Genomic DNA, 27,049 nt, shown 5'->3' with positions numbered 1-27,049 from the left:
TACAACCCACCTAAATAAGTAAATAAATAAATAAATAAATAAATAAATAAATACAGAAGTTTATACTCATGGCCTATTTGAGCCATGCCTGAAACCCTGGACCTGAAACCCTGGAATTTTGTGTTTGCCAGACCAGGGGCTTGAGCTCGGGGCCTGAGCACTGTCCCTTGAACTTCTTTTGTTCAAGGTTAGTACTCTACCAGTTGAGTCACAACTTCACTTCCAGCTTTTTTGGTGGATAATTGAATGTAAGACTTTCTTGCCTTAATCCTCAGATCTCAGCTTACTGAGTAGCTAGGATTACAGGTGTGAGTCACTGGCACCCAGTCCAGAATTCTTCTTCTTCTTTTTTTTTTTTGCCAGTCCTGGGCCTTGGACTCAGGGCCTGAGCACTGTCCCTGGTTCCTTTTTGCTCAAGGCTAGCACTCTGCCACTCTGCCACTTGAGCCACAGCGCCACTTCTGGCCATTTTCTATATATGTGGTGCTGGGGAATCAAACCCAGGGCTTCATGTATACGAGGCAAGCACTCTTGCCACTAGGCCATATCCCCCCCCCCCCAATTATTATTATTATTATTATTATTTTTGGCCAGTCCTGGGCCTTGGACTCAGGGCCTGAGCACTGTCCCTGGCTTCTTTTTGCTCAAGGCTAGCACTCTGCCTCTTGAGCTACAGCGCCACTTCTGGCCATTTTCTGTATATGTGGTACTGGGGAATCAAACCCAGGGCCTCATGTATACGAGGCACTCTTGCCACTAGGCCATATCCCCAGCCCCCAAATTATTTTTAATATCTCCTTTTCTTTAGTATTTGAGAGCTCAACTTAGATTTTTGACCCTATCACTTCTTTCTAAATGTTTATTCTTTTGTTTTGTTTTTGTTTCAGTGCTGGTACTAGGGCTTGAATTCAGAGCCTTCTACTCTGTCAGCTTGCTCAGCTGGTACTCTATCACCTCAACCATATTTCCAGTGTAGCATTTTGCTGATTCATTGGAAATGGAATTTAACAGACTTTCCTGCTTACAGTGTCTTTGAACCTCAGTCTTCCAAGTCTCAGAGAGTAGCTAGGTATATAGGCATGAGCTATGAGTGCCCAGCTCCACGTATCATTCTTGTACCCTCAGTTAAACGTAAAATGTTATAAAAATGGTGTTCTATTATGTATTAATTATTTTTGGCTCTGACCTGTGATAATCAGAGTGGGAGCCTCCCTCCCTCCCTTCCTTCCCTTTCCTCCCTGCACTGGGGTTTGAACTCAGGGCCTCCCTGTTAGGCAAGCCTTCTACCACTGACAGAGCATCCCCCAACTCTTCCTGTGCTATTTCCAGTGACAGATACTGAGATTCTAGCCTGTTTCTGGTGGTTGATCTTCCATTTCTGGAGCAAGTTTCCTCCACACCAGAACTGTCTGGGAGTTTTATTTACTCCCTCACACTCACAATCCAGATTTGCTTACTATCTCTTGTGCTATTGCTTTGGCATTGTTTATCAAGAGCTGTTGGAAATGAGGCAAACAGTCTGGCTGTCTAGTGAGTTGTTAGCACCCACTTCAGACTTGGGTAGTGGATCTCATACTGGGTGTGTCTGTGATAGTCACAATAATGACTATTGATTTGGGAGCAGCTGATTGGATCTGAACAGTACTGCAGGCAAATAGAAATATGCACAGTACAGCCAGGCACTGGTGGCTTGCATCTATGATCCTAGCTACTCAGGAGAGCTGAGGATCACAGTCTGAAGCCAGCTTGGGCAGGAAAGTTTGTGAGACTCTTATCTCCATCTCCAATTAACTACTAAAAATCTGGAAGTGGAGCTGTGGCTCAAGTGGTAGAGTACCAGCCTTGAGCACAAAAGCTCAGGGACAGCTCCCAGGCTCTGAGCTCAAGCCCCAGAACCAGCACACACACAAAAAATATGCACAATAATTTTTTTTTAATCCCTATCATTTTGCAGATACCACAGGAAAGTCAGAAAAGACTGCTAGATGTGGTGGCAGGTGCCTGAGTCCCAAAACATGAGACTGTAAATTCAAGACCAACCTGAGCTTGGGACATGGTGGAGACTAAGCAGGCCTTGAAGGCACAAGGAAGAAGTGCCCCAAATGCCTTTGGCCTTCAGGCTGGCTGTCCTGTCCTCCCTCTCCCAGGGGCTTATGGGAGTTCCCTATGATCCATATACATAAAGACAAGACTTGGGTTCTGGCTTACAGATGGTTCTGTATGACATGCAGGGACCCCAAAAGTTGAAAGAAGAACCATTCCAGCCAATTTTTCCCTAGGACATTCCCAGAGGGCAGTGGGGAAGGGAAATGCTCTCAAAGAGCCAAACTTTGAGGGAAGGGGTGACATTGTCCAAGAAGAACTATACTCCTATCTGACTTATAACAACAACAACAACAACAACAACAACAACAACAAAAAGCCTGGAATTAGTGGCTCACGCTTCAGCAGGTTGAGATCTGAGGATCACGGTTTGAAGCCAGCCCAGGCAGAAAAGTCTATGAGACGCTTATCTCCAATAAACTACTCAGAAAAGACTGAAAGTAGTGCTGTGGCTCAAGGGGTAGAGCCCTAGCCTTGAGCAAAAGAAGCTCAGAGACAGTGCCCAGGCTCAGGACCAGTAAAAGGTAAATAAATAAAACCAAATAAATAAACAAAAGTTTAAAAATAAAAAAGTAGGACTTTTATTACTTGGATTGCTTTGCTAGGAAAGGGACCTGGCTGCATGTGTGATTATAGACCCATTTTTAGGAGGTAGCCAAAGCTATTTTGGAAAAGATATGAATAAACTTCTCTGAACAAGAAAACAAAAGGAGGATATTTGTGTCCCATGTGAATGCTCACCAAAGAGTGATCTAATCAAGTGGCTAGATGACTTGTCCTGTGGATACTAGTCAGCCCCTCTCCCCAAACACATACCAAAGACCCATGAACTAAGTGGCCACGAAAGCTGGGTGACAGTGGCTCATGCCTATAATCCTAGCTACTCATGAGGCCGAGATCTGAGCATCATGGTTCTAAGCCAGTCTGGACAGGAAAGTCTGTGAGCCTATTATCTCTAATTAACCAGCAAAAAGCCAGAAGTGGAGATGTGGGTTACGTGGTAGAGCCAGCCTTGAGTATTAAAGCTAAAGGATAGTGCCTAGACCCTGAGTTTAAGCCCCAGTACTGGCACAAAGCAAGAAAGAAAAAGAAAGGAAGAAAGAGAGAGAGAGAAGAAAGAATGCAAGAAAGAGAAAATTGTAATATAGGCATACATCACAATCTCAGACATGCAGCTCCTTAATACATATTCCAAAATAATAGTTTGCTGATCAATTCATAACTAGCTAAATCCCAGTAAGGGACAATGTCTTTTAAGTGGCCTCTTACACATTGAAGAAGTAGAGAGAGTAGTGATTTTTTCACAGGCCAAAGGATAATGACTATTTCTTTACAGGAAGTCAAATGAGACTCCTTGGATTTCTTCTTGTAACAAACAACCACTAGAATCACAATTCTGGAGTCATTTCTACCACAAATCCTTTCCACACCACTTTAAGAGGCAGCTGTAAAGTCTGGCTTCTAACCAAGGCCTACTGCACCAACAATTCTTTAAATTTTATTTATATTTCATGTGCAGTATGTTCGAACTCTCACTTTCTCAGGTGCCAGATGCTAGTTTGGACACACTCCAGTAGAAAGTGCTTTCCTGTAATGAATGAAAGCAAAACACAGAACCACCTCTTTATGTCATACTTGAACTCTGTATACCAAAGCTAAGTACTCCAATAATGACTGTTACCCTTAGTTCGCAGTCCTCCCATTCCCTCTTCACCTACCTCTTTCATGTAGGATATGCATGCTTACAGGGTGTCCTGTTTTAATTTCTTTTAGTGTTCATTTGAAAATGTATCAGCTTTTTTGTCTCTTTTTTTTCTTTTTGGTATCATTCCTGGGGCTTGAACTCAGGGCCTGGGCATATCCCTGAACTATTTTGTTCAAAGCTACTGCTCTACCACAAGAGCCATAGCTTCACTTCTGTGTGTGGGGTGGGGGTGGCAGTTAATTGGAGATAAGAGTCTCAATGACATTCCTGCCTTAGCTGGCTTTGAGCTATAATTCTCAGATCTCAGCCTCCTGAGTAGCTAAGATTCCAGGCATAAGTCACCAGATCAGACTTTTTTTGGGAGGGGGGGAAACCTGTCCTGGGGCTTGAACTCAGGGCCTGAGCACTGACCCTGGCTTCTTTTGGCTCAAGGCTAGTACTCTACCACAGCGCCACTTCTGGCTTTTTCTGCTTATGTGGTGCTGAGGAATCGAACCCAAGGGTTCATGCATGCTAGACAAGCACTCTACTGTTAGGCCACATTCCCAGCCCCAGACCAGACTTTTGTCTGAAATTTTTTTTTTTGCCAGTCCTGGGGTTTGAACTCAGGGCCTGGGCACTGTCCCTGAGCTTCTTTTGCATAAGGCTAGCACACTACTACTTGAGCCACAGTGCCACCTTTTCTGTTTATGTGGTACAGAGGAATTGAACCTAGGGCTTCATGCATGCTAGGCAAGCACTCTACCACTATGCCACATTCCCAGCCCGTCTGGGCTTTTAATTATGTCTAACCCACCTAGGTATATTTCAAATATGATCCGGGCCGGTTGTTGGTGGCTCAGGCCTAATCCTAGCTACTCAGGAGGCTGAGATCTGAGGATTTCAGTCTAAAGCAAGCCCAGGCAGGAAAGTCCGTGAAACTCTTATCTCTAATAAACTACTCAGGAAAGCCAGAAGTGGTGCTGTGGCTCAGGTGGTAGAGCACTATCCTTGGGCACAGAGAGGCTCAGGGACAAAGTCCAGATCCTGAGTTCAAGCCTCAGGACTGTCAAAACACACACAACCAATCATCTGGATGAGAATATACAGAACTTTAGACTATTTATAAAATCTTAAAAACTTAATATATCATCTATTGATACATTTAAAACATTTTTATTAAATATTAATGTTTGGGGTGTCTTTTTTTGTTGGTTGTGGGGCTTGAACTTGGGGGCCTGGATGCTGTTCCTGAGTTTCTTTTGCTCAAGGCTAGTGCACTACCAGTTTGAGTCACAGTGCCACTTCTGGTTTTCTGGTGGTTAATTGAAGATAAGAGTCTCACAGACATTCCTGCCTGAGCTGGCTTTGAATCATGATCCTCAGATCTCAGCCTCTTGAGTAGCTAGAATTACAGCTGTGAGCCACTAGTGTCCAGCCAGGGGGTGGATGGGAGGGTTCTTTTTCAGTTAAATTTGTCATGACACTGGAGATTGAACTCAGGGCCTGGTATTTGCAGTTTATATTTGTGTTACCACTTTGTGGTTATGTTCCAAAATTTAAATGGTATCCTATAACACATCTCATGATTGTGTGTGTGTGTGTGTGTATGTGTGCAAGGACCTCTGTAATTGACAAAAGTAAGTGTTTTGTCCCTAAAGCCTTTTCACACCTCTGGCTCTGATAGAAACTTTTTTTCATTTTTTCACTCCTTCCATTAGATGGCACTAAGTGCTCAAGAAATAGCATAAAGCTATGGTGGGCTAAAGAGCAAAAGGTTTCTCTTATCTTCCTTTCCTTCTTTCCTTTCTTCTTTTCTCCCTCCTTTTCTTTTTCTTTCTCCTTTCCATTCTCTCTTCTTCCCTCCCTCCCTTTCTCTCTCTTTTTCTTTTATTCTCTCTTTGTCTCTCTGTCTCTGTCTCTTCCTTTCTCTGTCACTGGGTTATTGGTAGCTAAGCTGATACACACCTATGATCCCCTTTGTAGACCTGATTTAATTTTTGTAGTGTGTGTAAGTAGGGTTGGGAGGAAGGCCAGAAGTCTTGCCACAGACCTCCTCTCCTTTTAATCTGGGTTCTCCCTAAGCACTGGGGAGGATCTTGCTAGCTGGAGGAGGCAGAGAAAAGAAGTCCTTAGAATTTTTCTAATTTTATCAACCGATTTGAGATATGCTATGAGTCAGGAGAGCGCCAGCACGGACAGAGACTTCCCTGCTGGGCCATACTTTTTGTGGAGCTGGAAGACAAGTTATTCACATAGGTATGGCTACAGTGACCTGTGGACTGAAAAACCTGCACTATGATTTGTGATCAACCCACAAGTATTTATGAATTCTCTCTTTCTGTTTTTTTTTTTTTTTCTTGGCCAGTCCTGGGGCTTGGACTCAGGGTCTGAGCACTGTCCCTGGCTTCTTTTTGCTCAAGAGCTAGCACTCTGCCGCTTGAGCCACAGCGCCACTTCTGGCCATTTTCTGTATATGTGGTGCTGGGGAATTGAACCCATGGCCTCATGTATACGATGCAAGCGCTCTTGCCACTAGGCCATATCCCCAGCTATGAATTCTCTCTTGTGCTTAGCACCCTACCAGAAACTGCATAAGAAATAAGAGAAGTGGAGTCCTCCAGCCGATTTGCAGCGCAAAACATGTACAAAGAAGTAACTGCTGAGCCAAGACCTAGAGGTGACATGGTGTGGTGAAGACACTAAACCATAGAAAGGGTCCCCGGGGCTGGAAGTAAGCGAGGGGCAGTACTTTGTGTAGGGAGACTAGAGGAGATAAAGTGGTAAGAAGGGGTACATACAGACTAGTGGGGTGGGTGGATTGGGGGTCTCTTCGGAGACATCTAGAGGGAATTTACCACGGGAAGGGGAGAGGAGGAAAGGGTGCAGGAATGTGACAGCCTCAGAAAGCGCCGGCTCAGCGACTACCTGTCCGGCCTTCACTTAATCCCCAGCATTCTGGTTACAGCGGAGCTATTCTTTCTTTTGTGGCCGGGTACTGCAGGGCCTGGCCTGGGGTAGCAGCTGCAGACCGGGCTGGACCGCCCGAGGGGCCCCAGGCCAGCAGCGGAGGGGGCGTGGCTAGGGCGGCGGCGGGGCGTGGCTGGAAGGGGGCGTGGCGAGTGGGCGGAGCTCGGCTCGCCCCAGCGCCCGCCGCCGTCGCTGCCGCCGCCACCGCCGCCACCGTTGCCTCAGCCTGCCGCGCGGACCTGCGAGCCGGTTAGCAGCCGCCCGCCCGCCCGTTTGCCCGGGGCTGCGGTGGGCCAGGATGTCGGGCTTCCTGGAGGAGCTGCTCGGCGAGAAGCTGGTGACGGGCGGCGGCGAGGAGGTGGACGTGCACTCGCTGGGCGCCCGCGGCATCTCGCTGCTCGGGCTCTACTTCGGCTGCAGCCTGAGCGCCCCCTGCGCGCAGCTCAGCGCCAGCCTGGCCGCCTTCTACGGCCGCCTGCGGGGGGACGCGGCGGCTGCAGCCGGGCCGGGGGCCGCGGCCGGGCCAGGGCCGGGGGCCGGGGCAGCCGCGGAGCCGGAGCCGCGGCGCCGTCTGGAGATCGTCTTCGTATCGTCGGACCAGGACCAGCGACAGTGGCAGGACTTCGTGCGGGACATGCCATGGCTGGCGCTGCCCTACAAGGAGAAGCACCGGAAGGTGAGCGGCGCGGGCCTGCCGCGCTCCGGGCCCGGGGCTGGGGAGGGGGGGCAGCTCCCGGGGGCCGGGTCCTCGCCGCCTCCCCCCGTCCCCGTGGTTCCCCGGCCCACCTTCTCCATCTCGGCAGGAGCCTGCCCGCGTGCCCCACTCTACGCCCGCACCCCTATCCCGGGACCCCCATCGAGTTGGGGGGCGCCTGCCGCAACTCCTGGGTGTCGATGCCAGGCTGCTCCCGCGCTGGGAACTTTGACTCTCTTTGGGCCTCCGGGTCCCGTTCAAACTATGACTCCTCGGTCCCATATGGGTAGCCTTGCGTAGGAGGGGGCTCTTCCTTAGAGTCCCTAACTAGAAGTTGCGGGGAGGGCGGGGGGGGGGGGCTTGATGTCTTTTCCTTTCTTCCTTCAATCACTTGATTCCTAGCGGACACCGTGGGAGAGGGCGCCAGCTCCCTACCCACAAGGTCCAATCCAGGAAGTTCGCTTTCTTCCAGAGGATAATCTGCTTTCCTGGGGTTCCCTCTCCGGTGACTTAAGGAGTCAGGGGACCGAGTTCGAGGTTAGGCTACCCCTCGCTCCGCTCCATAGAGACTGCTGCTGAGCATGGCTTTGGGAGGAAGGGCGAGGAAAGAGCTCAGTCCTCTCCCGGTTCTCCCTCCTTTGCCACCTCTCCTTCTCCCCCCGCCCCTCCCCCGGCTGAATTAGTGGCCACCTGGGAGCTTTTCATTGTCTGGCTGTCCAGCTATCTTCTCAAGGCCAGCCACAGCCGCGTCCTGGGCAATCCCTGCGTTTCTTGGTGAACAACTGTTGTCCTGGCATCTCTCCTCTTAAATGCAGGGCGAATCCCACACGTGCAGATTGCCCAGAACAAGGAGGATTTAGGGAAGTCACTTTGCTGTCCATTTCTCATTCCTACCAGTTCTCTTGGTGAAATCAGTTTGTGTTTCGGAGTGGGTGTGTGTTGTGTCTGTCCGTATTAATCAAATTCAGGGCTTTTGGTAATGAGTGGTAACAGATAAAAAGTTTTGGAGTGCTCTTGCTTAGTGTGTCTGTGCAATGTGTCAATCCATCCCCTTCCCTTTCTGAGAAGAGCTAATCTGGGGACACTTAGGTTCCTCTAGGGAGATGGTAATATTGGCCATGTGTTTCTTTTATGTGTGAAGAATCTTGAGAATCATGATTTAGATTTAGTGAGAGCAAAAAGCTTATACTGTGACCCCAAAAGTCTCCAGTAAATCATCCATCCCAAAGCAATGTTAAGGTTCAGACATGAGATTTTAAATATGAAATACAGTCTAACAAATACAGTTTGTAAATTTAACGTTGCCAAGACATGGGCTTACTAACCACACAGAAGCAAGACTTTTTGTTCTAACTACTCTCTGGGTTATTTTGCTTGTGTTTGACTTACGTACTGTACAAGGTATAAATATTTGTGGCTAATACTTTTTGCTTAAAATATGGGAATTCCTTATTTTTCGTAGTGGTTGTTTGTATGATTCTTTGGGGGAAGAAATAAAGTTCAGAAAGATTTATCAAAAATATTTTTATAGTTATAGAACCTTTTTTGTTGTTGTTGTTTTGTTTTTGCCAGTCCTGGGGTTTGGACTCAGGGCCTGAGCATTGTCCCTGGCTTCTTTTTGCTCAAGGCTAGTAGCACTCTACCTCTTGAGCCACAGCACCTCTTCCAGCTTTTTCTGTTTATGTGGTGCTGAGGAATCGAACCCAGAGCTTCATGCATGCTAGGCAAGCGCTCTACCACTAAGCCACATTCCCAGCCCCATATGGCAGTTTTTTGTTGTAGACCAGAGTCTGTTTAAAATAATGTCCTATTGGGCAACACAAATGATTTCTAGCTTTTGAAAACATGTAAGACTTTAGTCCTATTGTGTTTTTTCTTTTTTGCAGAAGGGGAAATAAAAGTACTGGATTGTAAAAAAGAATGGAGCAAATGGAGGTGTTTTGGAAATGCTTAAAGCTTTTTCCAAAAGAGAGTGTGTTTGCTGTGACAGAGGCCATGCCTCATTCTCCATACCTTGGCTACTCCTTTTGTGTGAAAAAATGTTATGTTATATAGGCCTGGCCCCTGGCCTGCTGATTCCACCAGTGGAGGCTCTCATTTGAAAATAGAGCTCAGAATGCTAAACACATTAAGTAAACCATGCTGTGTTAGTGGAATTCTGCTCAAGTGGTAGAGCTAAGAGACAGCACCCAGGCCTGGAGTTCAAGCTCCAGTACTGGCACACATATAATAGATGTTTTTCTTGTGGTGTCAGAGATTGAATCTAGGGGGTATTAAACATGCTAAGCATATGTTGTACTACTGAGCTACAATCCCCAGTCCTCTATTCATCACTCAGAGGGTTTTTTTTGTTGTTGTTTTTTTTTTGTCCAGTCCTGGGGCTTGGACTCAGGGCCTGAGCACTGTCCCTGGCTTCTTTTTTTTTGCTCAAGGCTAGCACTCTGCCACTTGAGCCACAGCACCACTTCTGGCCATTTTCTGTAAATGTGGTACTGGGGAATTGAACCCAGGGCTTCATGTATACGAGGCAAGCATTCTTGCCACTAGGCCATATCCCCAGCCCCGAGGTTTTTGTTGTTGTTGTTGTTGTTTTTGTTGTTGTGGGGCTTGAACTCTGGGCCTGGGCACTGTCCCTGAGGTCTTCAGCTCAAGGCTACCACTCTGGAGCCAGAGCACCACTTGGAGTTTTCTGGTGGTTAATTAGAGATAAGAGTCTCAGGGACTTTCCTGCCCAGGTCAGTGTTGTTGTTTGTTTTTTACATGTTGTCTAAAAAGACTAGTTTTGAAGGAGGCTTGTGTCCTGTGATGTTGGTGTATAGGCCACTCAGAAGCATTCTTTCTTCATTTTTATTGCTGGTCGTGGGGCTTGAATTCAGGGCCTGTGTGCTATCCCTGAGCTCTTTTTGCTCAAGGCTAGCACTCTTCCACTTTCAGCCACAGCTCCACTTCTGGTTTTTAAGTGGTTAATTGGAAACAAAGAGTCTCATGGGGATTTTTCTGTCTGGGCTGGCTTTGAACAGTGACCCTCAGATCTCAGCCTCCTGAGTAGCGAGGATTATGGGTGTGAACCACTAATGCTTGGCTTCAGTAGCATTCTTATTTGTGGTGAAATATACTAGGGAAAAGGGATCCAGTTGTTTTTCTTGTGGGAATTATACTATTGGAAATGGCAAAAGCTATATACTTACTTTGACTTCATGTGTGGGTTTTTTGTTGTGGTGGTTGGTGGTGTTGGTACTGAGGTTGAACTCAAGAGCATTGCACTTGATAGGCAGGTGCTTTTCCACTTGAGCCACACACGCATTCTCCAGCCCAAAAGTCATATACTCACTTTGAAAGAAGTTATTTTCCCTCTTGAAACCAAAGAGGTGTACAACTGACTTTTGTTTTTGTTTCTTTCAATTTGAAATCAGGGTGCAACGAAGTCTTTGTTTTTGTGGTACTAATTTCACCTTAAGAATGGTACAAAAGCCTGGGCACCCCCAGTTCTTGGCACTGGATGCTGAACACTTAACTTTGTTGTTGGACTCACTCCACGCCATTTTGCCAGCCATAAAAATAGCTTTAGAGAAGGGAATTTTGTTTTACAGTGAAAGGAAACCGAAGTTCCAGATTACATTTTTTTAAAGTTCTCATTAACATGTGTTCTCTAAAACCATTTGTATATGTCTTCCCATTGGGATAACAAAGGATATGGTTCTAATTAGTTATTGGCTGGCATTTCTCTCAGAAAATTGAAAAATTATGGTAGAGAAAAAAATGCTGCGTGGTATTTCTTTCTTTTTTTTTCTTTTATTAATTTCTCCTTTATATAGTAAGAAAAGTCTGGGGATGACCATATATGCTCAGTCTACATTTTTTCTGTCTCCTTTCACCTCTACTGGAAATGTGAGAAAACATTAAGTAGAGAGATTCTAGCTTTTTTTTTCTTTGTAATTCTCTGTGGAAGATTGTCCTGTTTCTGCTTGTCTTCGTGGTAGGTACAAGAGTAATTGATGCTTCTTTTTTCTTTTTGCTTCTAGATCACATACATCATTATATTCCTGTATAGAAATTGTAATTAGATGATAATAGAACTTGAGTGCATTTAGGAGAGCTCTTTTGTCAGGAAACCTATAATCTTGAAGTTAAGGCAGTTAGGTTTGTTTTAATAAGTAGGTTGATGTACGTTGGATTTCTGAAGAGGGTGAATGTGATGAGTAGTTGGCAATTGGTAATGATTTGAACTTTGGAAATCTGGCCAGTCCCTTTCAACGAGTATTAAGTTATTCTGTTGTCACAACAGGAGGACTCATCTCCAGAATCAACTGAGATGAACTAAGAACCACTGAGGTGAACTGAAGTTTTGGTTTGAAAGTTACAGGACCCAACTTTGTCTCTACTAGGTGTCTGATGGAAATACTTGGTCATCTGGGAGTGTGCAGACTATTGAGTTCTGTCCTGGTACTAGAACTTCCTGGATGGCAGAAAGGGAAGGAAGAAGTCAGGATGGGAGGACAGCAGAGTCCAGTCTCTGACCCAGATCTCGGTCTACTAGCTTTGGACAGAGCAGGTGGAGCCCTTCTACAACAGCTGCCTTGTGTGGGCCACTTGACCTGGCTGCCATGGATGAATATAAAATTCTGTCTTTTAGAGTTGTGGGAGATAACTGATAGTAACTGAGCTCTGGATTTTTATTTGCCAGTGAAATGAGGCTGCTGGTCCCTGGAACCTAGACTTGGTCAAGGGCAACAACTTAATGATGACCAGGCACCCTACCTGAGGGAAATTATGAGCTCGGTGGTTTTCCAAAGATGCTAGACATGCCTTCCGCTGTCCCTGGTTGCTGAGTTTGGGCAGTGTGGAGGGTGAAGGACCATCCCGCCTCCGTTTGTTTTTTTATTGGCAGTGCTGCAGTTTGTTGTTGTTGTTTTGTTTTTTTTTGTTTTTGTTTTTTGCCAGTCCTGGGCCTTGGACTCAGGGCCTGAGCACTGTCCCTGGCTTCTTTTTGCTCAAGGCTAGCACTCTGCCACTTGAGCCACAGCACCACTTCTGGCCGTTTTCTATATATGTGGTGCTGGGGAATCGAACTCAGGGCTTCATGTATGTAAGGCAAGCACCCTTGCCACTAGGCCATATTCCGCCCCAGTGCTGCAGTTTTAAATCATGGCCTCACAGGTGCTCTACCACTTGAGCCAGACATCCAGCTCTTTTTGCTCTGGTTTTAGGGATAGGTAGGCTCCTGCTTTTTGCCCAGACTGGACTGAACTATATTGATACTTCCCGCTGTAGATGACAGTTGTGTACCACCATGACAACTACTAGTTGAGGTGGGGAGCCTCACAAACTTTTCATCCTTCCTGTCCTTAAATCTCAATCCTTCCAATCTCTGCCTCCTCACTAGCTAGGATTACAGGTATGAACCACAGACCCTTGGCTGGCTGGATGCTTTTCTTTTTTAAATTTTATGTGGGAAATGAACAGTTTGTCTCTAGAAGAGACCGCACCCCTTCTGGAGCTGGTTCCTTTCCAGCTCTAGAATGCTGTAGGATAGGTTTGCCTAGACACATAGTCCTCACAGCCATTTCAGGATTAGTTAGTTAGCAGCTGCCCACCACATTTGCTAATTGCCTTTCTTTTGATATGGGTTGGAATGTAAATCAGACTACAGAAGAAGGCAGTGGCTTTAGTACGCTACCACTTTGAGCCACAAGGCCATTTCCAGTTTTTTTTTTTTTATTTAATTGAAGATAAGAGTTTCACAGGGACTTTTCTGCTCCCACTGGCTTTGAACAGTGATCCTCAGATCTCAGTCTCTTGAGTAGCTAGGATTACAGGCATGAGCCACCAGTGCCTGGCTCAATTTCTCTTTTGGTGGGAGGCCTGTTTTAATTATCTGCACAAGTTGGAGCAATGTTTTTTTTAATGTTTACAGCTGGGGCAGGAGATGAACAGGTCCCTGGGGTATCTTTTTTTTCTAATAGGACTGGGGGCAGGGATGCTTCTTCGGCACCAGCTGAATTAGATGTGGCTCCCAACCACATGATTTCATTTCAGGAGGGGAGTGTAGACTTGGCATAGGTTAGTATGTTTTGTTTCTTCACTATCTGGATTCCCAGCACTGTGGAGTGTTAACCACCAGGGTGCTTAGTTTTCCATTTTTCATTAATTTACCATAATGCTTATTCAAAGGCACTTGAGAAAATGCCTTTGAATTTAGAGTCTTTTGTGAATCTGACTTTCATGAGGCTCTTAGGTGCCTTGGTTTTAGATCTTCCCTTTATTTTCAAAGTAAGTGAGAGTTCTTGGATCCTAGGAGCTATACTTGATTCTGCTCCACCCCTCATATCCGGAAGGCACAACGTATAGTTAATTTGACCTCTAATTTCTCTCAACTGGCTCTCTACCTACCATTCCTTTTATCATCACTACTTAAGTTCAGGTTTCTTCTGGACCACTGCCTACCAACAGCCTTATCCTCTGGGCTCTCTGTTTCTAATACTGATCCCTGGAATGGTTCTCTAGACCAGAGCATCTCACACAGTCTATGTAAGAATCCATTAAAAAAATTTCAAATCCATCACACTAATTCAGAGATGGGCCTTACATGGCTAGTTTGCAGCTTGAACCACAGATGATCCCCACAACCAGTTAACAATGGGCCTGTTCAGACAGATGAGCCAGCCCATCAGTTGCAAAGTTTGGATGTCGCTGTGTGTTGAAGTGCTGTCATAAGCCGTCCAAGCATCTACCCACTGTTTCTGTGCTCACCCTTATGGACGGACCACTGACAAAAATCTCATGGGTAAGCACTGCGCTTTGAAATCCACCTTGAGCAGCCCTGCCCCAGACTTTCTAGAATGGAATAACAGGGGCTTGAAGTGTAGCTTGGTGGTAGAGTGCTTATGTAGAACATGTAGAAACTCTTGGTAGAAACTTTTCTCTGGTATCAAAGGAAAACAAAAGCTCCCCCTGTTATGGGGTCCGGAAATCAACAATCAATGAGACCATTCAGATGACAATCTAGTATGGAAAGAATTTTATTGAGAGAAAAAGGCTCACACTCTACTCTTGAGCCACACCTCCACTTCTCGCTTTTTTCTTTTTGGTGATTAATTGCAGATGAGAGTCTCTAAGGCTTTCTTGCATGGGATGGCTTTGAACTGCAATCCTCAGATCTCAGCCTCCTGAGTTAGGATTATAAGCATGAGCCACCAAGTGCCTTGATACTTATCTTGACCAGCCAGCCTACCTTTGTAAAAAGATTTGTGGACCAGTCTTAGGTTCTTCTGTGAGAGTTTCATTAATTTCAGATACTTCAGAGACATGTAGCAATCACACATAATTATAAGTACAGTGTGGCATTGTTGTATACCAGACACCCAGGTAGCCTATCTGGCTAGACAACCCACAACAATAGTCACCAGAACTCAGTCAGGCTGGGAGTCTTTTATTTAGCTGTGCACAGCACCACCCAGATGGTGACAAACAGCACTGAGCCTCAGTGGTGCTGGGTTTTTAAAGGCAAAATCACATGTACCATGTGCAGTTGGTCTGGCAAGTTAGGCAAAGCAAACAACCAGGCATACAGAAGCAGAATAGTTGTTAGTGATTACAATTCCAGTTAACTCCAGTAAACAAAGCAATACAATTCTTGGTTCTGGGTGTGATTGGTATTTACTGAGTACTCACTTAACTTCTTGTTTTTTTTTTTGCCAGTCCTAGGCCTTGGACTCAGGGCTTGAGCATTGTCCCTGGCTTCTTTTTCCTCAAGGCTAGTACTCTGCCACTTGAGCCACATCGCCACTTCTGGCCTATTCTGTATATGTGGTGCTGGGGAATCGAACCCAGGGCTTCATGTATACCAGGCAAGCACTCTTGCCACTAGGCCATGTTCCCAGCCCCATTTAACTTCTTAACCTTAAATATTTCTCTTTCTGGAACTTCCCCTAAATAATACATGCAAACTGAGTGGTCTTCCTCATTCCTTTCTTTTATTTGGCTTAGGTTTTCCCTTCCCCAGGCCCACTACCTTGTCTAAGCCTATTGTTTCTAGGGACTAAAAAAAAAAAAAAAAAAAAGGCGGGGGGGGGGTTTTCCCCCTACACCTTTCACTTGGTTTCCACAGCATCTCCTGTCTCTTCCCTCTAGGTAGAATACTTTGAAGAGTCTAAAAGATGGTTTTCGAAATTTTCTTTGGTCTTTTTTCGTTAGACTATAAGCTTCCTGAGGCAGGAACCAATCAAAGGGAAGAGAGCTGACTTGCCAAGAAAGTGGAAAACGTCATGGAAAGCAGGCATGGGACTTTAGACTGATAACTTGAAAACATGGTAGATTCCAGATCATGTGAGTTGAAATACACACTTTGTTATATAGCTTGCTTTTTAGTATTTAATGTTAGCATTGGGTCTTAACTGAACTGCGTTAATTATATATCCTTTGTACAGTTTGTAGGTGCTTTGTTTTGGTGTCTTCATGAGCTTTTTTTCTCCATTTCTTTGCAGTAGTAGAGTTTAGTGATTAAACCAAGGGCCTTGCTTACATGCTAAGCAAACATTCTATCACCAGCTATACGTTAGTCCTTAATGAGCATTTAAAAAAGCATTTAGATGAGCAAATAGTTGTGCCTTGGGATAGCCTAGCTCTCGAATAACTACATTGCCCTGTGATAGGGAAAAACTGGGTGCTGGTATCCCATGCCTGTAATCCTAGCTACTTAGGAGGCTGAGATCTGAAGATTGGAGTTTGAAGCCAGTTTGGGCAGAAAGTCTATGAGAATCCTATCTCCACGAAACTACCAAAAAGTCAGAAGCTGTGGCTAAAGTGGTAGAGCACTAACCTTGAGCAAAAGAAGCTCAGGGGCAGTGCCCAGGCCCTGAGTTCAAGCCCCAGGACTAACACCAAAAAAAAAAAAAAAAAGCAAAAACCCTCACTTTTCTCATTTTGAGACATCAAACTATCTTAGTTCAGTAAAATATTCTCATATACAGACCTGTCATTCTGTGCTTTTGTAGTTCATGAATAGTTTGCATTTCTCTACCATCTTTCTTCCAGAGAACTCAAAATGCCTGCATATCTTCTTGCAACTAATAACCAGTGGATATTAAGCATTTTAACTTTTCAAAGTATGTTAGGAGCTGGAGAATTGAAGCAAAGAGAACTGATGATTAGATCTGAGGTCACAGTGTTGGATGAAAGAACTTGGCTGACCTCCCTTAAATTTGACTCTCTCCTTTCTGTTCATGAAATTGTGTCTGAAATATTCACATGAGGCACGCTCTATGAAGGAGGAGGAGGCTGAGCAGAGGGCTTCAGTGTGAACCACTATACTACTAGGTATGCAGAGAACACTCAAATTTAAGATAGAGGGGGTTTAACTGCTTAACACATCTGCTATCACTTGGAAGACAGGACAGCCCACACTCCTTTCCTGCTGCTGCTTTCAGTGGTGGCCCTTAGAAGGACCTTTTTAATGATTTTGGCTTTTTTTTTTTTTTTTTAAGTTTAGCCGAAGTGCCCCCAACTTCCCCGTCATCCTATGCAAAGCCTGCAGGCTGCTTTAGAGCTTTTGTTCTGAGACAAAATTGAACTTCAGGTATCCTGCGGAGATCCTAGGACTAAATCAGTTCTCCTTTTTATGAGGTTTTCAGAAATGGCTGTTCTGACTTGCAGTGAAATCTCAAGCATGTGCTTTCTGCTTTATGACAAGGAAGAAGTACAGTAATTGAAAGTTTGCCTGAGTGCTGTTATTCTAGAGTGAAGCCCTGCAATGGCAACTTTTGTTCTGGGGCATCTGTGATTAAAAGCAAACGTAAATTTTTTTCTGCTTGCTGTCCTACACCAGATAGTGCAATTTTCGGATGAGCTGCGCCTTAGAAAATCCTTTTTCTGAAAACAATCTAAGCTTGACAACTCAGCACTTCTTTCTATCAAATCTGCCTCCTACTCTGCATGGTATTATTTTCATAGAGATGTCAATTATAGGCAAATTCAAACAATACTTCCCCCGGTGATGATGCTTTTATCTTGGATTGTTATTGAGTAGTCACAAAGCAGGGTGTGGTGAGTTTTATAGGAAGGGTTGTCTTTGTTTTCCTGGGAGAATTTTATCCAGATGCTTCTGATCTATAGTTTTTTGTTCTCTTTGGGCCAGTATCCCTGTGATAAAAATCTGAATGGATCTAGTCTGCTTGTAAGCTGAAGACATCGCCTTTTTACTCTTGAAACACCATCAGGTCAAGACAGTGTCTTTTGATCGTGGTGCCTCTGAGCGCAGCTGCCTCATCTGTTACTTATTTTTCTTCAGGGTTTGATGTGAAATGTAAAGATTCAGCAAAACAGCAGTGCAATAGGGAAAAGTCACACTGTGATGCCAGATCTCAGAGTGGGTGTAAGCACAGGATTTATTTAAAAATTTTTTTCCAACTCTGGCCATAAACTTGGCTGCAAATTAATTAATTTTCATTCATCCATTCATGCCAGTACTGGGATTTTCTTGAATGTTGTTCCTGAGCTTTTTTTGCTCAAGGCTGATGCTTTACCCCTGAATCACAGCTCCACTTTTGACTTTTTGCTGGTTAACTAGAAATAGAGTCTCATAGACTTTCCTGCTCAGGCTGGCTTTGAAGTGTGATATATGATCATATCAGCCTCCTGAGAAGCTAGGATTACAGGCATGAGCTACTGGTGCCCAGTTTTCAGCTAGTTTGTTAGTTATTTATTTTTGCCAGTACTGAGGCTTGATCTCAGGGCCTGGGCACTTTCTCTTAGTGTCTTTTTGCTCAACACCCTACCACTTGAGCCACAGTTCCACTTCTGGCTTTTTCTGCTTTATGTGGTACTGAGGAATCGAACCCATTCCAGGCAAGCACTCAACCATTAAGCCACATTCCCAGCCTTCCAGCTAGATTTAAACATGGAGTCAAGCATGGAGATCAAGCTCAAGCTGATTGCATTAACACCTTGTTCAGATCCTAACTAGACTATCTTACTGTAATATGGAGGTCAGATCTGGCCAGTGCCATCATTGGCTGTTGAGGGGTGTCAGATTGACTCCATCTCAGATTAGTTAAAGAGGGCAGAAACTGACTCTTATCTCCACTATGTCCCCCACTCCAGAGTTTCAGAGTTGAGGGCCACACCCCATCTGCTTAGAATCCCTGGAAGATTCCCCCTTGTTGTAAACAGTAGTACCCCCCACCCCAAATCAGCTTCCCAGTTCTAACTAGAGTGATAGGTTGGTTCAAGCAGATACTATGTAACAGGTTGTAACTCCATTGGCCACCTGCGTGTGATCTGGCATGCTCTGTAGGTGTTGTGACCTCATTGGCCATCTACAGGAAGCCAAGTCCCATCTCTAGGTAATGAGTATTCCTAAATTTCTAGGGGTGGGGGGTGTCAGGCACATGGCCTATATGTTACTGAACCTGTCTGTCAAGTGCTTGGAACTGGGAGCTTCCTGTGACCCAGCCCCCTGACCTGACCCTATTTAGGGGCAGGCCAGCACAGGCGCCATTATGCCATGCCACAAGTTCTCATCTGGTGTCTCATCCACATGGCGTCCCAGGTCAGCCCTCCATTGGAGCTGAACTGGTTTGTTGGTACTTAGAAATCTTCCAGAAGTAAGTATCTGTGACGCTGTCCTGTTTTGGGAATCTTTTTCTGAAATCCGGGACCAGTCCATCTGGAACTCCCCCAATAAATCCATCTTTTTACTTGAGACTGTCTCTGAGTGGTGGATTCTTGGAGGGATGGGGAATCTCCTCCCCCGAACCCCATTACACTTACCAGAGCCCCAGAGCCTGGCTCTGTCTTATGGACTTTTCTTACCTGGTGTTGGGTCAATCAGAACCCAGTTCCTGCGAATCTTGTGAATGAGCACATACCTTTCACTTCAAGATTGAAAGTTGGGGCTGGGGATATAGCCTAGTGGCAAGAGTGCCTGCCTCGGATACACGAGGCCCTAGGTTCGATTCCCCAGCACCACATACACAGAAAACGGCCAGAAGCGGCGCTGTGGCTCAAGTGGCAGAGTGCTAGCCTTGAGCGGGAAGAAGCCAGGGACAGTGCTCAGGCCCTGAGTCCAAGGCCCAGGACTGGCAAAAAAAAAAAAAAAAAAAAAGATTGAAAGTTGTTTTTTTGTTGTTGTTGTGTGATGGGAATCTGCTTTGTTCTCATAACTCCATGTTGCTCCTCTCTCAGCACATTCTTTTTATGTATCCAAAGATCCTATATGAAGGATTTGCCTCTCTCCTCTAAGCCCATTTTTTCTATGTATCTAAAGATGGAATATGAAGGATTGATTCCTGCATCATTCCCCAGGACAAGTAAGACAACGAGCTTGACCACGTGCCTGTCCTCAGGCAGTTCCAATCCAGGCTAGGCCAAGGATACCACCCTTGGTCCCCAAGGGACAGTAGCCCCTCATCCCAGGGGGAGAATTCCACTGTGGAGCGAGTCAAGGACATGACCCTGGGACCATAACCCATTTTCTGTTTTCTATTTCCATGTTAAGCCCTATATAAGCCCACCCCCAAACCCAGTCAGCTGCACAACCTCCAAACCCACAGGAAGGTCTGTGCCCCTCGCTGTTCCTCTATAAACAGTCCTGACCCGGCCTATTCCTTTTCTGTTCTCATTTTCCCAACATTGTGTTTTTAGATCTGATCAGTATTTGTAGTCTAATGAAATCATTTTGTATGCTGATGCATTCATCACAATAATCAGCTTCCCTTCCTAGCTTTGAGTTATAGGTGATCTCTTTCAAATCTTTAGGCAGTTGATGAAAAAGTTGACTATGTCTTAGATGGAGTTCTAGGACACACCACTAGAGACCTCCTCCAGGCTAATCATGGTCCATTTGCTGGTTGTTCAACCAGCTTCAAATCCAGCCAGTTCTAAATCTGCCTAATTGCATTACTATTTTTTTTTCCCAGTCCTGGGCCTTGGACTCAGGGCCTGAGCACTGTCCCTGGCTTCTTTTTGCTCAGGGCTAGCACTCTACCACTTGAGCCACAGCACCACTTCTGGCTTTTTCTATATATGTGATGCTAAAGAATCAAACCCAGGGCTTCATGCATGCAAGGCAAGCACTCTACCGCTAAGTCATATTCCCAGCCCTGCAATACTACTATTTAGCCTATAGATGGGAATCTGTGGAGCATGTTTATCATAGGACTCTATACCTAAGAACTGTTTGCCTCTTTGAGAAAGATAATTTGAACTGATTTGTGTTTGGGAAGCCCATGCTTGCTTCCCAACTGATCGTTGCTTTTCTTGTGTGTGTAAACAGCTGCAATAAACTGTAGGATCAGTTTAAGGGTTGATGTCAAGTTTACCAGACTGTAGTTTGCCAACTCTCTCCCTTTTGTGCTTTTGAAAATCAGTATTCCTTCCATCTGTTGGTAGCAGGTCATGACATCACTGACGATGGCTAGGTGATATTTTGGTACCTTTTCTCCTCCTTGGATGTAATTCAAACCTTACAGGAGTTGAATTGTTGTCTTGGCTGGACACAGAGAGGGTATTGCTCCATTGCTTTTCTTGCAGAGGACCCTATAGGAGCAGCCTGTCCAGCCTAGTAAGTCAGTTTGGAGCTGAGAGCACCCCATTGTCCAGGAGCCCCAGGTCCTGCAGTACTGCCTGCCTTGTCCCTGACCCCAGTGCCTCCCTCCCCTCACTGGCTCATTAAGGCACTAATAGAGCCTGAGGGAGTCCTTTTCTTAATGCCATTTCCCCCATCACCGGCAGGATAAGAATCCCGCTGGCTAATTAAATGTGGCATTTTGTTTCAAAATTAGCAGCAGATACTAACTAGCAACCGAGCAGGTTTATTTTTCTTCAGATCTGATTTTTTAGGATGAATCGGTTTGTTTAACATTTAAAAAAATCTTCTTTTGCAATAAATAGATTTATTGCCTTATCTATAGATTTATTTGCCTATTTAAGATGACACAGGAAGCTGTTAGACACATTGCATTCTGGCAGCTAAGAGTTCTGACCAAGCGTTAGGTATGAGGCTCAGTTGGAATTAAAGTGCTTTCAAGCACTTTTCCTGGGGGGAAATCAGTGTCCTAAAATTGCACACGGTCCCTGGATTCAACTCTTGGATATGCGTTGTTTTAAGCTTGTACAAATGTTCTTAAGAGTAAAATACAACTTAATACCACTTGAATATATTGCCTTCCACTTGGGCTTAAGAAAAGTATTAATTTACAGAAACGGGTGGAACACTCTGGTTTGCAGCCCTTTCAGAAGTGCTGCTGGCCAGGGGAGGTTCAATTAGGGACTTGTTTTCTGACATCATCCCAGTGGGCTCACGCAGCCAGTACTTCCAGGCAAATGTAGATCCCTAGAACAAAAGCCTGGTGTGCCTTCACCCCTAGACAGGGATTTGTCTGTCTCTGTGTATCCAGCACAAATTCCTGCCTTCCTGCTGACTGTTTACATTAAAAGGCACTTATAGTCCTTGACTCAGCATATACTTAATGCACTGTTTTTCCATATAGGAAGGCTTTTTCTATTTGCAAAAGAAAGCCAGTGTTTCACTTTCTAATTGTAAAAGCAAGCCCTCTTTCCAAAGATAACCACTGTTAGTAGTGTCCTGCATATTCATCCAGAAAAAATATGTATACACTGCCTGTAGAAATGTATGAACTGAAATATTTTTTACACAAAGAAATTTGGCATTTGAACTTTTAAAAAAATTTGCTAGAAGAGTAGTCTGTTTAAAAAATAAATTGGAAAGCCAAGTGCTGGTAGCTCATGCTTGTAATCCTAGCTACTCAGGAAGCTGAGATCTGAGGATCACCATTCAAAGCCAGGGAAGTCTGTAAGATTCTTTTTTTTTTTTTTTTTTGGCCAGTCCTGGGCCTTGGACTCAGGGCCTGAGCACTGTCCCTGGCTTCTTCCCGCTCAAGGCTAGCACTCTGCCACTTGAGCCACAGCGCCGCTTCTGGCCGTTTTCTGTATATGTGGTGCTGGGGAATCGAACCTAGGGCCTTGTGTATCCGAGGCAGGCACTCTTGCCACTAGGCTATATCCCCAGCCCAAGTCTGTAAGATTCTATCTCCAGTTAACCATCAATTGCTCGAAGTGGTAGAACACTAGCCTTGAGTGAAAAATCCCAGAAACAGCACCCAAGCCTTGAGTTCAAAATCAAGACTGGTACTACATCAGTCAATCAATCAATCGTTGGGAATGTAGCTCAGCGGTAGAGCTGATAGCTAATATGCTCAGGGGTATTGGTTCAAATACCCAGTACCTCACCAAAAATAATTGAAATGATAGGACAGGCATGCTGGGAACATCCCCATAGCATCTGCTGATCATAGGCTACTTCCCCCATATAAATACCACCATCAATTGTATGTATGTTCTTTCAAAGGCATTTGGTACACCTGCATGCTGTCTGTGCGCAAGCTTGCACCACATACCTTTACATGGGTCTTGCTCATATACCTGACTGCCCTGACAGGTGCTGGGTTATCCTGGAATTACCTTGTATAATGTCTGCCTTCATAATGACCCCAACACAGAGACACAGAATCCCCCAAACCACCACTGAACAAAGAAGGAAAATGACTCCCTGTAACCTGCTCCAAGTGCAGTGGGCTGAGGAGACTTTAGAAAGCAGTTTTCCCTGTCCTCCCCGAGGGGCACACAAAAGCAGTGAGAAGGCAGCATCTGAGAAATTCCCACTATGGGCTCTGGCGTGGGGATAAATTAAGAGGTTCATTCACTGAAGCTGTCAGTCTCCCCTTCGAAGACTATTCAGACTCATCCAGGGACAAAAGACCTCCTCATGCTGGGCATTGTATTATGCCTGGCCTTTTGCAGTAGCTAGTATTAGGCAACTTGTATTAAAGAGAGATTTTTACTTACTAGCTTGGGCTGTAGTTTTAGAAAATCCTCTACTCCTGGAAACCAAAGTTCTGAAATAAAAAGATACTATTTTCATTAAGGGAGGATCTTTATACATTCCTTAATTGTTTGAACCTATGAGCTCCTAAGAAGAGTTCAAAATGTGATTTCTTCCACTTAGAACTCCTTCTATTACTTGGAGAAAAAAATGTTCATACATATATATATATATATATATATATATAATCTTATTACCAAATATCACACATAGTTCTCTGGATAGTCCTTATTCCTTTCTGAATGAGGCATCTGAGAAAAGTTGTTTGGTCACAGCTCATGTAAGCAAGTTGTTTATAAAATCTAAAGATTCCAATCAAATTTTGTTGAAATTCTGAAAAGTTCCAGGTCTGGTGGTTTATACTTTTAATCCCATATATTGAGAGGTGGAGAAGGAAGAATTATCAAAAGTTGTAGGCCAGGCTAGGCCAAATTATTGAGAACCCTATCCAAAAAACAAAATGGCTAGGGGCACAGCTCAAGTGGTCCTTTTCAGGCCCTAGTATGGAATGTATGTGTGTGGTAAACTTTTCAAATATCCAGTAAGACATAAAAGGGGACTTAATTTAAGGATGGAAAGAGAGTTAATGTCTGTTTTGAAGTGAGAATGTTTTCTGAAAGAGTCATAAATTCAAATAAAAAGTGTATTCTGTAGGTTAGAACACAATTGATGATGCTTACCTCATTTTACTCTACATTCATGAAGATGTTTTTTTTATTTTTGGTCAGTCATGGGGCTTGAACTCTGGTCCTGGGCACTGTCCCTGAGCTCTTCAGCTCAAGGCTAGCACTTTACCACTTGAGCCACAGCACCATTTCTGGTTTCCTAGTAGTTAATTGGAGATAAGAGTCTCACAAACTTTCCTGCCCAGGCTGGCTTTGAGCCATGATCCTCAGATCTCAGCCTCCTTAGTAGCTAGGATTACAGGTGTGAGCCACTGGTGCCCGGCAAGATAGTCTTTTTTGTTTGTGTGTACAAGTATGGAACTCAGGGTCTCATATTCTTGCTTGGCTTGCTGGCTCACAGCTGGCTTTCTACCACTTAAGCCATGACTTAAGTCTGGCATTTTACTTGTTAACTGGAGATGGAGTCTAGTAGACTTTTCTGTCCAGGCTGATTTCAAACTATGATCCACTAGGCCTCAGCCTTCTGCATAGCTAGGGTTATAGGTGATAGCCACCAGTATGTGGTTATGAAGGTATTCTTCAGAACTATAAATAATAGCAAGATACTGGGCTAGGAATGTGGCTTAGTGGTAGAGTGCTTGCCTGGCGTGCATGAAGTCCTGTGTTTGATTCCTCAGTACCACATACACAGAAAAAGTCAGAAGTGGCACTGTGGCTCAAGTGGTAGAGCCCTACTAGCCTTGAGCAAAAGCAGCTCAGGGACAGTGCCCAGGCCCTGAGTTCAAGTCCCAGGACTGGAGAAATAAATAAGAGTAAATAAAAATAGTAGTAATAATAAAAATAGCAAGATACTGGAAATGCCCCAAACGTTCAACATGCATGGAATGACTAGATCAGCTTCAGGTGACTTGAGAATCATGTAAAACAGATAATAAAAAATGGAGTTAATGGTGTTTGCTGGAATTTAGGGTTAACTAAACTTCAGATATTGTTTTCAAAACAGCAAGATCCAAAATTACACAGACTCATGATGACAGCCCAGTATTCAGCAAATATAGAAGAAAGATTAAAGTAGCATTCCAGATTGTTCCTTGCCAGGATCTCTGATTTGTAGATGTTCTGAATACAACCAGTTTTACAATGAAAAAAAAAACAAAACAGTGCATAGGAAGAAAATAATATGGCTCTTGCCTAGAAGTGCTGTTTTTGTCCTGTTTTTGTATGCCTGCTTTTCATGAAGGTTTTCTCTGCTTCTGGTTTAGTTATGGGATAAGTAAACTAATCTATCCTCAGGTCTTACTGAGCAAAGGAATATGGTTGAAGTGGGGATGGAGGGCAGAATACTAGCTTGCAGTCACCGGCTTCAAGAAAGCTTTCTGGAAAGAATAACTTGAAAGTGACCTTTCCAATGAGGGAGTGAGTAGTTCAGTGGATTAAGAAAAGAAAGATAGTCCAGATATAAATAACCCTGTGGGAATGAAGGAGAAAGCTGAGAAGGAGAGAGTTCATTTGATCCAGCTGAAGAGAACATGGGATGGCCGGAGATTGTGTGAAAGCTGGTAAGTAACAGGCTGCCTTTTCTTTGTGTTTTTTTTTCCCCATTTTTTTTGTCTTTTGTTTAAGGAAAGCAACAATTACTTTGGCAGATGCTCAAGAAAAGTACATTTTGGTGAAGCTGATTGCAAGGTGTGATTTCGTGGGTGGAGACTGAGGTCTGTTTGCTAGGTGATAGTGGCCTCTCTTGGGTTTGGGTTTGGAAGAGAAAGAAGGTCTGGATTCCAGACATGCCACAGGATAAGAAACAGATGGATTTTTGCACCATGGAGGCCAAAGTTAACCCAAAGAACCTAACTATGGGCCAGGTTGCAGATACAAATTTTCTAGAAGCGTCTTTCACAGGTGAAGAAGAGCCTCTGGGTTCATGGCCTCTGTTTGTTAACTAAAGGAAAGGAAATTCTTCTAGGAATTTTCCACTACCTCATGGAGTTGGTGGAGGGGGGAGTGGTGGCAGGGACGGTAAAGCTCACAAACTGTGTGCCTGAGCTTTTCATTGCTATGTATGTGTACTGCCAAGACTCAACCAGTCACACATTTTCTGAGCATCTCGTTTTCCTCAAGATATCAGGATGCAGAGAAGTAAAAGGCTGTTCTTGCTATCAATGGCCCTTGGACTTTAGCTAGGGAAATAAGGCATGGAAAAAAATGTGGAATTTAGGGTCTGGGAATATGGCCTAGTGGTAAAGTGCTTGCCTCATATACATGAAACCCTGAGTTCGATTCCTCAGTACCACATATATAGAAAAAGCCGGAAGTGGCGCTATGGCTCAAGTGGTAGAGTGCTAGCCTTGAGCAGAAAGCAGCCAGGGACAGTGCTCAGGCCCTGACTTCAAGCCCCAGGACTGGCCAAAAATAAATAAATAAATAATAATAATAAATGTGGAATTTAGAGTCTCCGTCATATAGAGGCCTGTGTGTTGGTTCTAGTCTGGATTGTTTTGACCGAATGTGCCCTGAGGAGTCAGGTCATGTGACATCCTCAAAGCCAATCCTTCCCAGGGATGGTTCTCATCCATCTCTCCCATTCTCCAGCATTGAGATGCTGGGCAAGTTATTTACTTTTAATCTTCTCAACCTCAATTTTCCCATCTGCAAAAATGTGAATGATAGCAGTTCCTCCCTATTGTGTTGCTGTGGAGGTTTGAGACAGTAAATAGTACAAAAAAGCCCTTCACATTGTGCTTGGCACATAGCCATTGGTGAAGTGATAGTGATTACTGCTTTGTTCCACTAGAGAAGAAAGCTTCCTGAGAGCAGGGACTCTGCTCTTCATCTTTGTGTCCTTATTTGACAAATTTGGCACCTCTTATTACTAAATATTCTGCCCAACTACATATAGAAAGAAAAAGAATGAGTGGTTTGGACTGAGATTGGGTAGATAGGCAGGGCTCAGATAGAAAGAAGAATGGCATTCCAAGTAAAAAAGCTAGCTTTGTAGCAGAGTGTGGTAGTGTAGTCCTATAGTCCCAGCTCTTCAGGAGGCTGAGGCAGGAGGATGACTTGAGCCCCCAAGTTAA

At 44.5% G+C, this 27,049-nt stretch overlaps 1 protein-coding gene across 1 annotated transcript in view; it reads left to right on the top strand.

Moving 5' to 3' along the window:
* The first annotated feature begins 6,971 nt into the window (after positions 1–6,971).
* Nxn (nucleoredoxin) overlaps positions 6,972–27,049 on the top strand; it is a 147,338-nt gene continuing 127,260 nt past the window's right edge. Inside the window, exon 1 of the mRNA XM_048366364.1 lies at positions 6,972–7,433. Within this exon, the coding sequence (XP_048222321.1) occupies positions 7,056–7,433 (378 nt within the window). The 5' untranslated portion in view covers positions 6,972–7,055. The remainder of the gene's footprint in view (positions 7,434–27,049) is intronic.

The sequence above is a fragment of the Perognathus longimembris genome, chromosome 17 (assembly GCF_023159225.1).
Source record: "Perognathus longimembris pacificus isolate PPM17 chromosome 17, ASM2315922v1, whole genome shotgun sequence".
NCBI lineage: Eukaryota > Metazoa > Chordata > Mammalia > Rodentia > Heteromyidae > Perognathus > Perognathus longimembris.
This window is presented reverse-complemented; position numbering and strand designations above follow the sequence as displayed.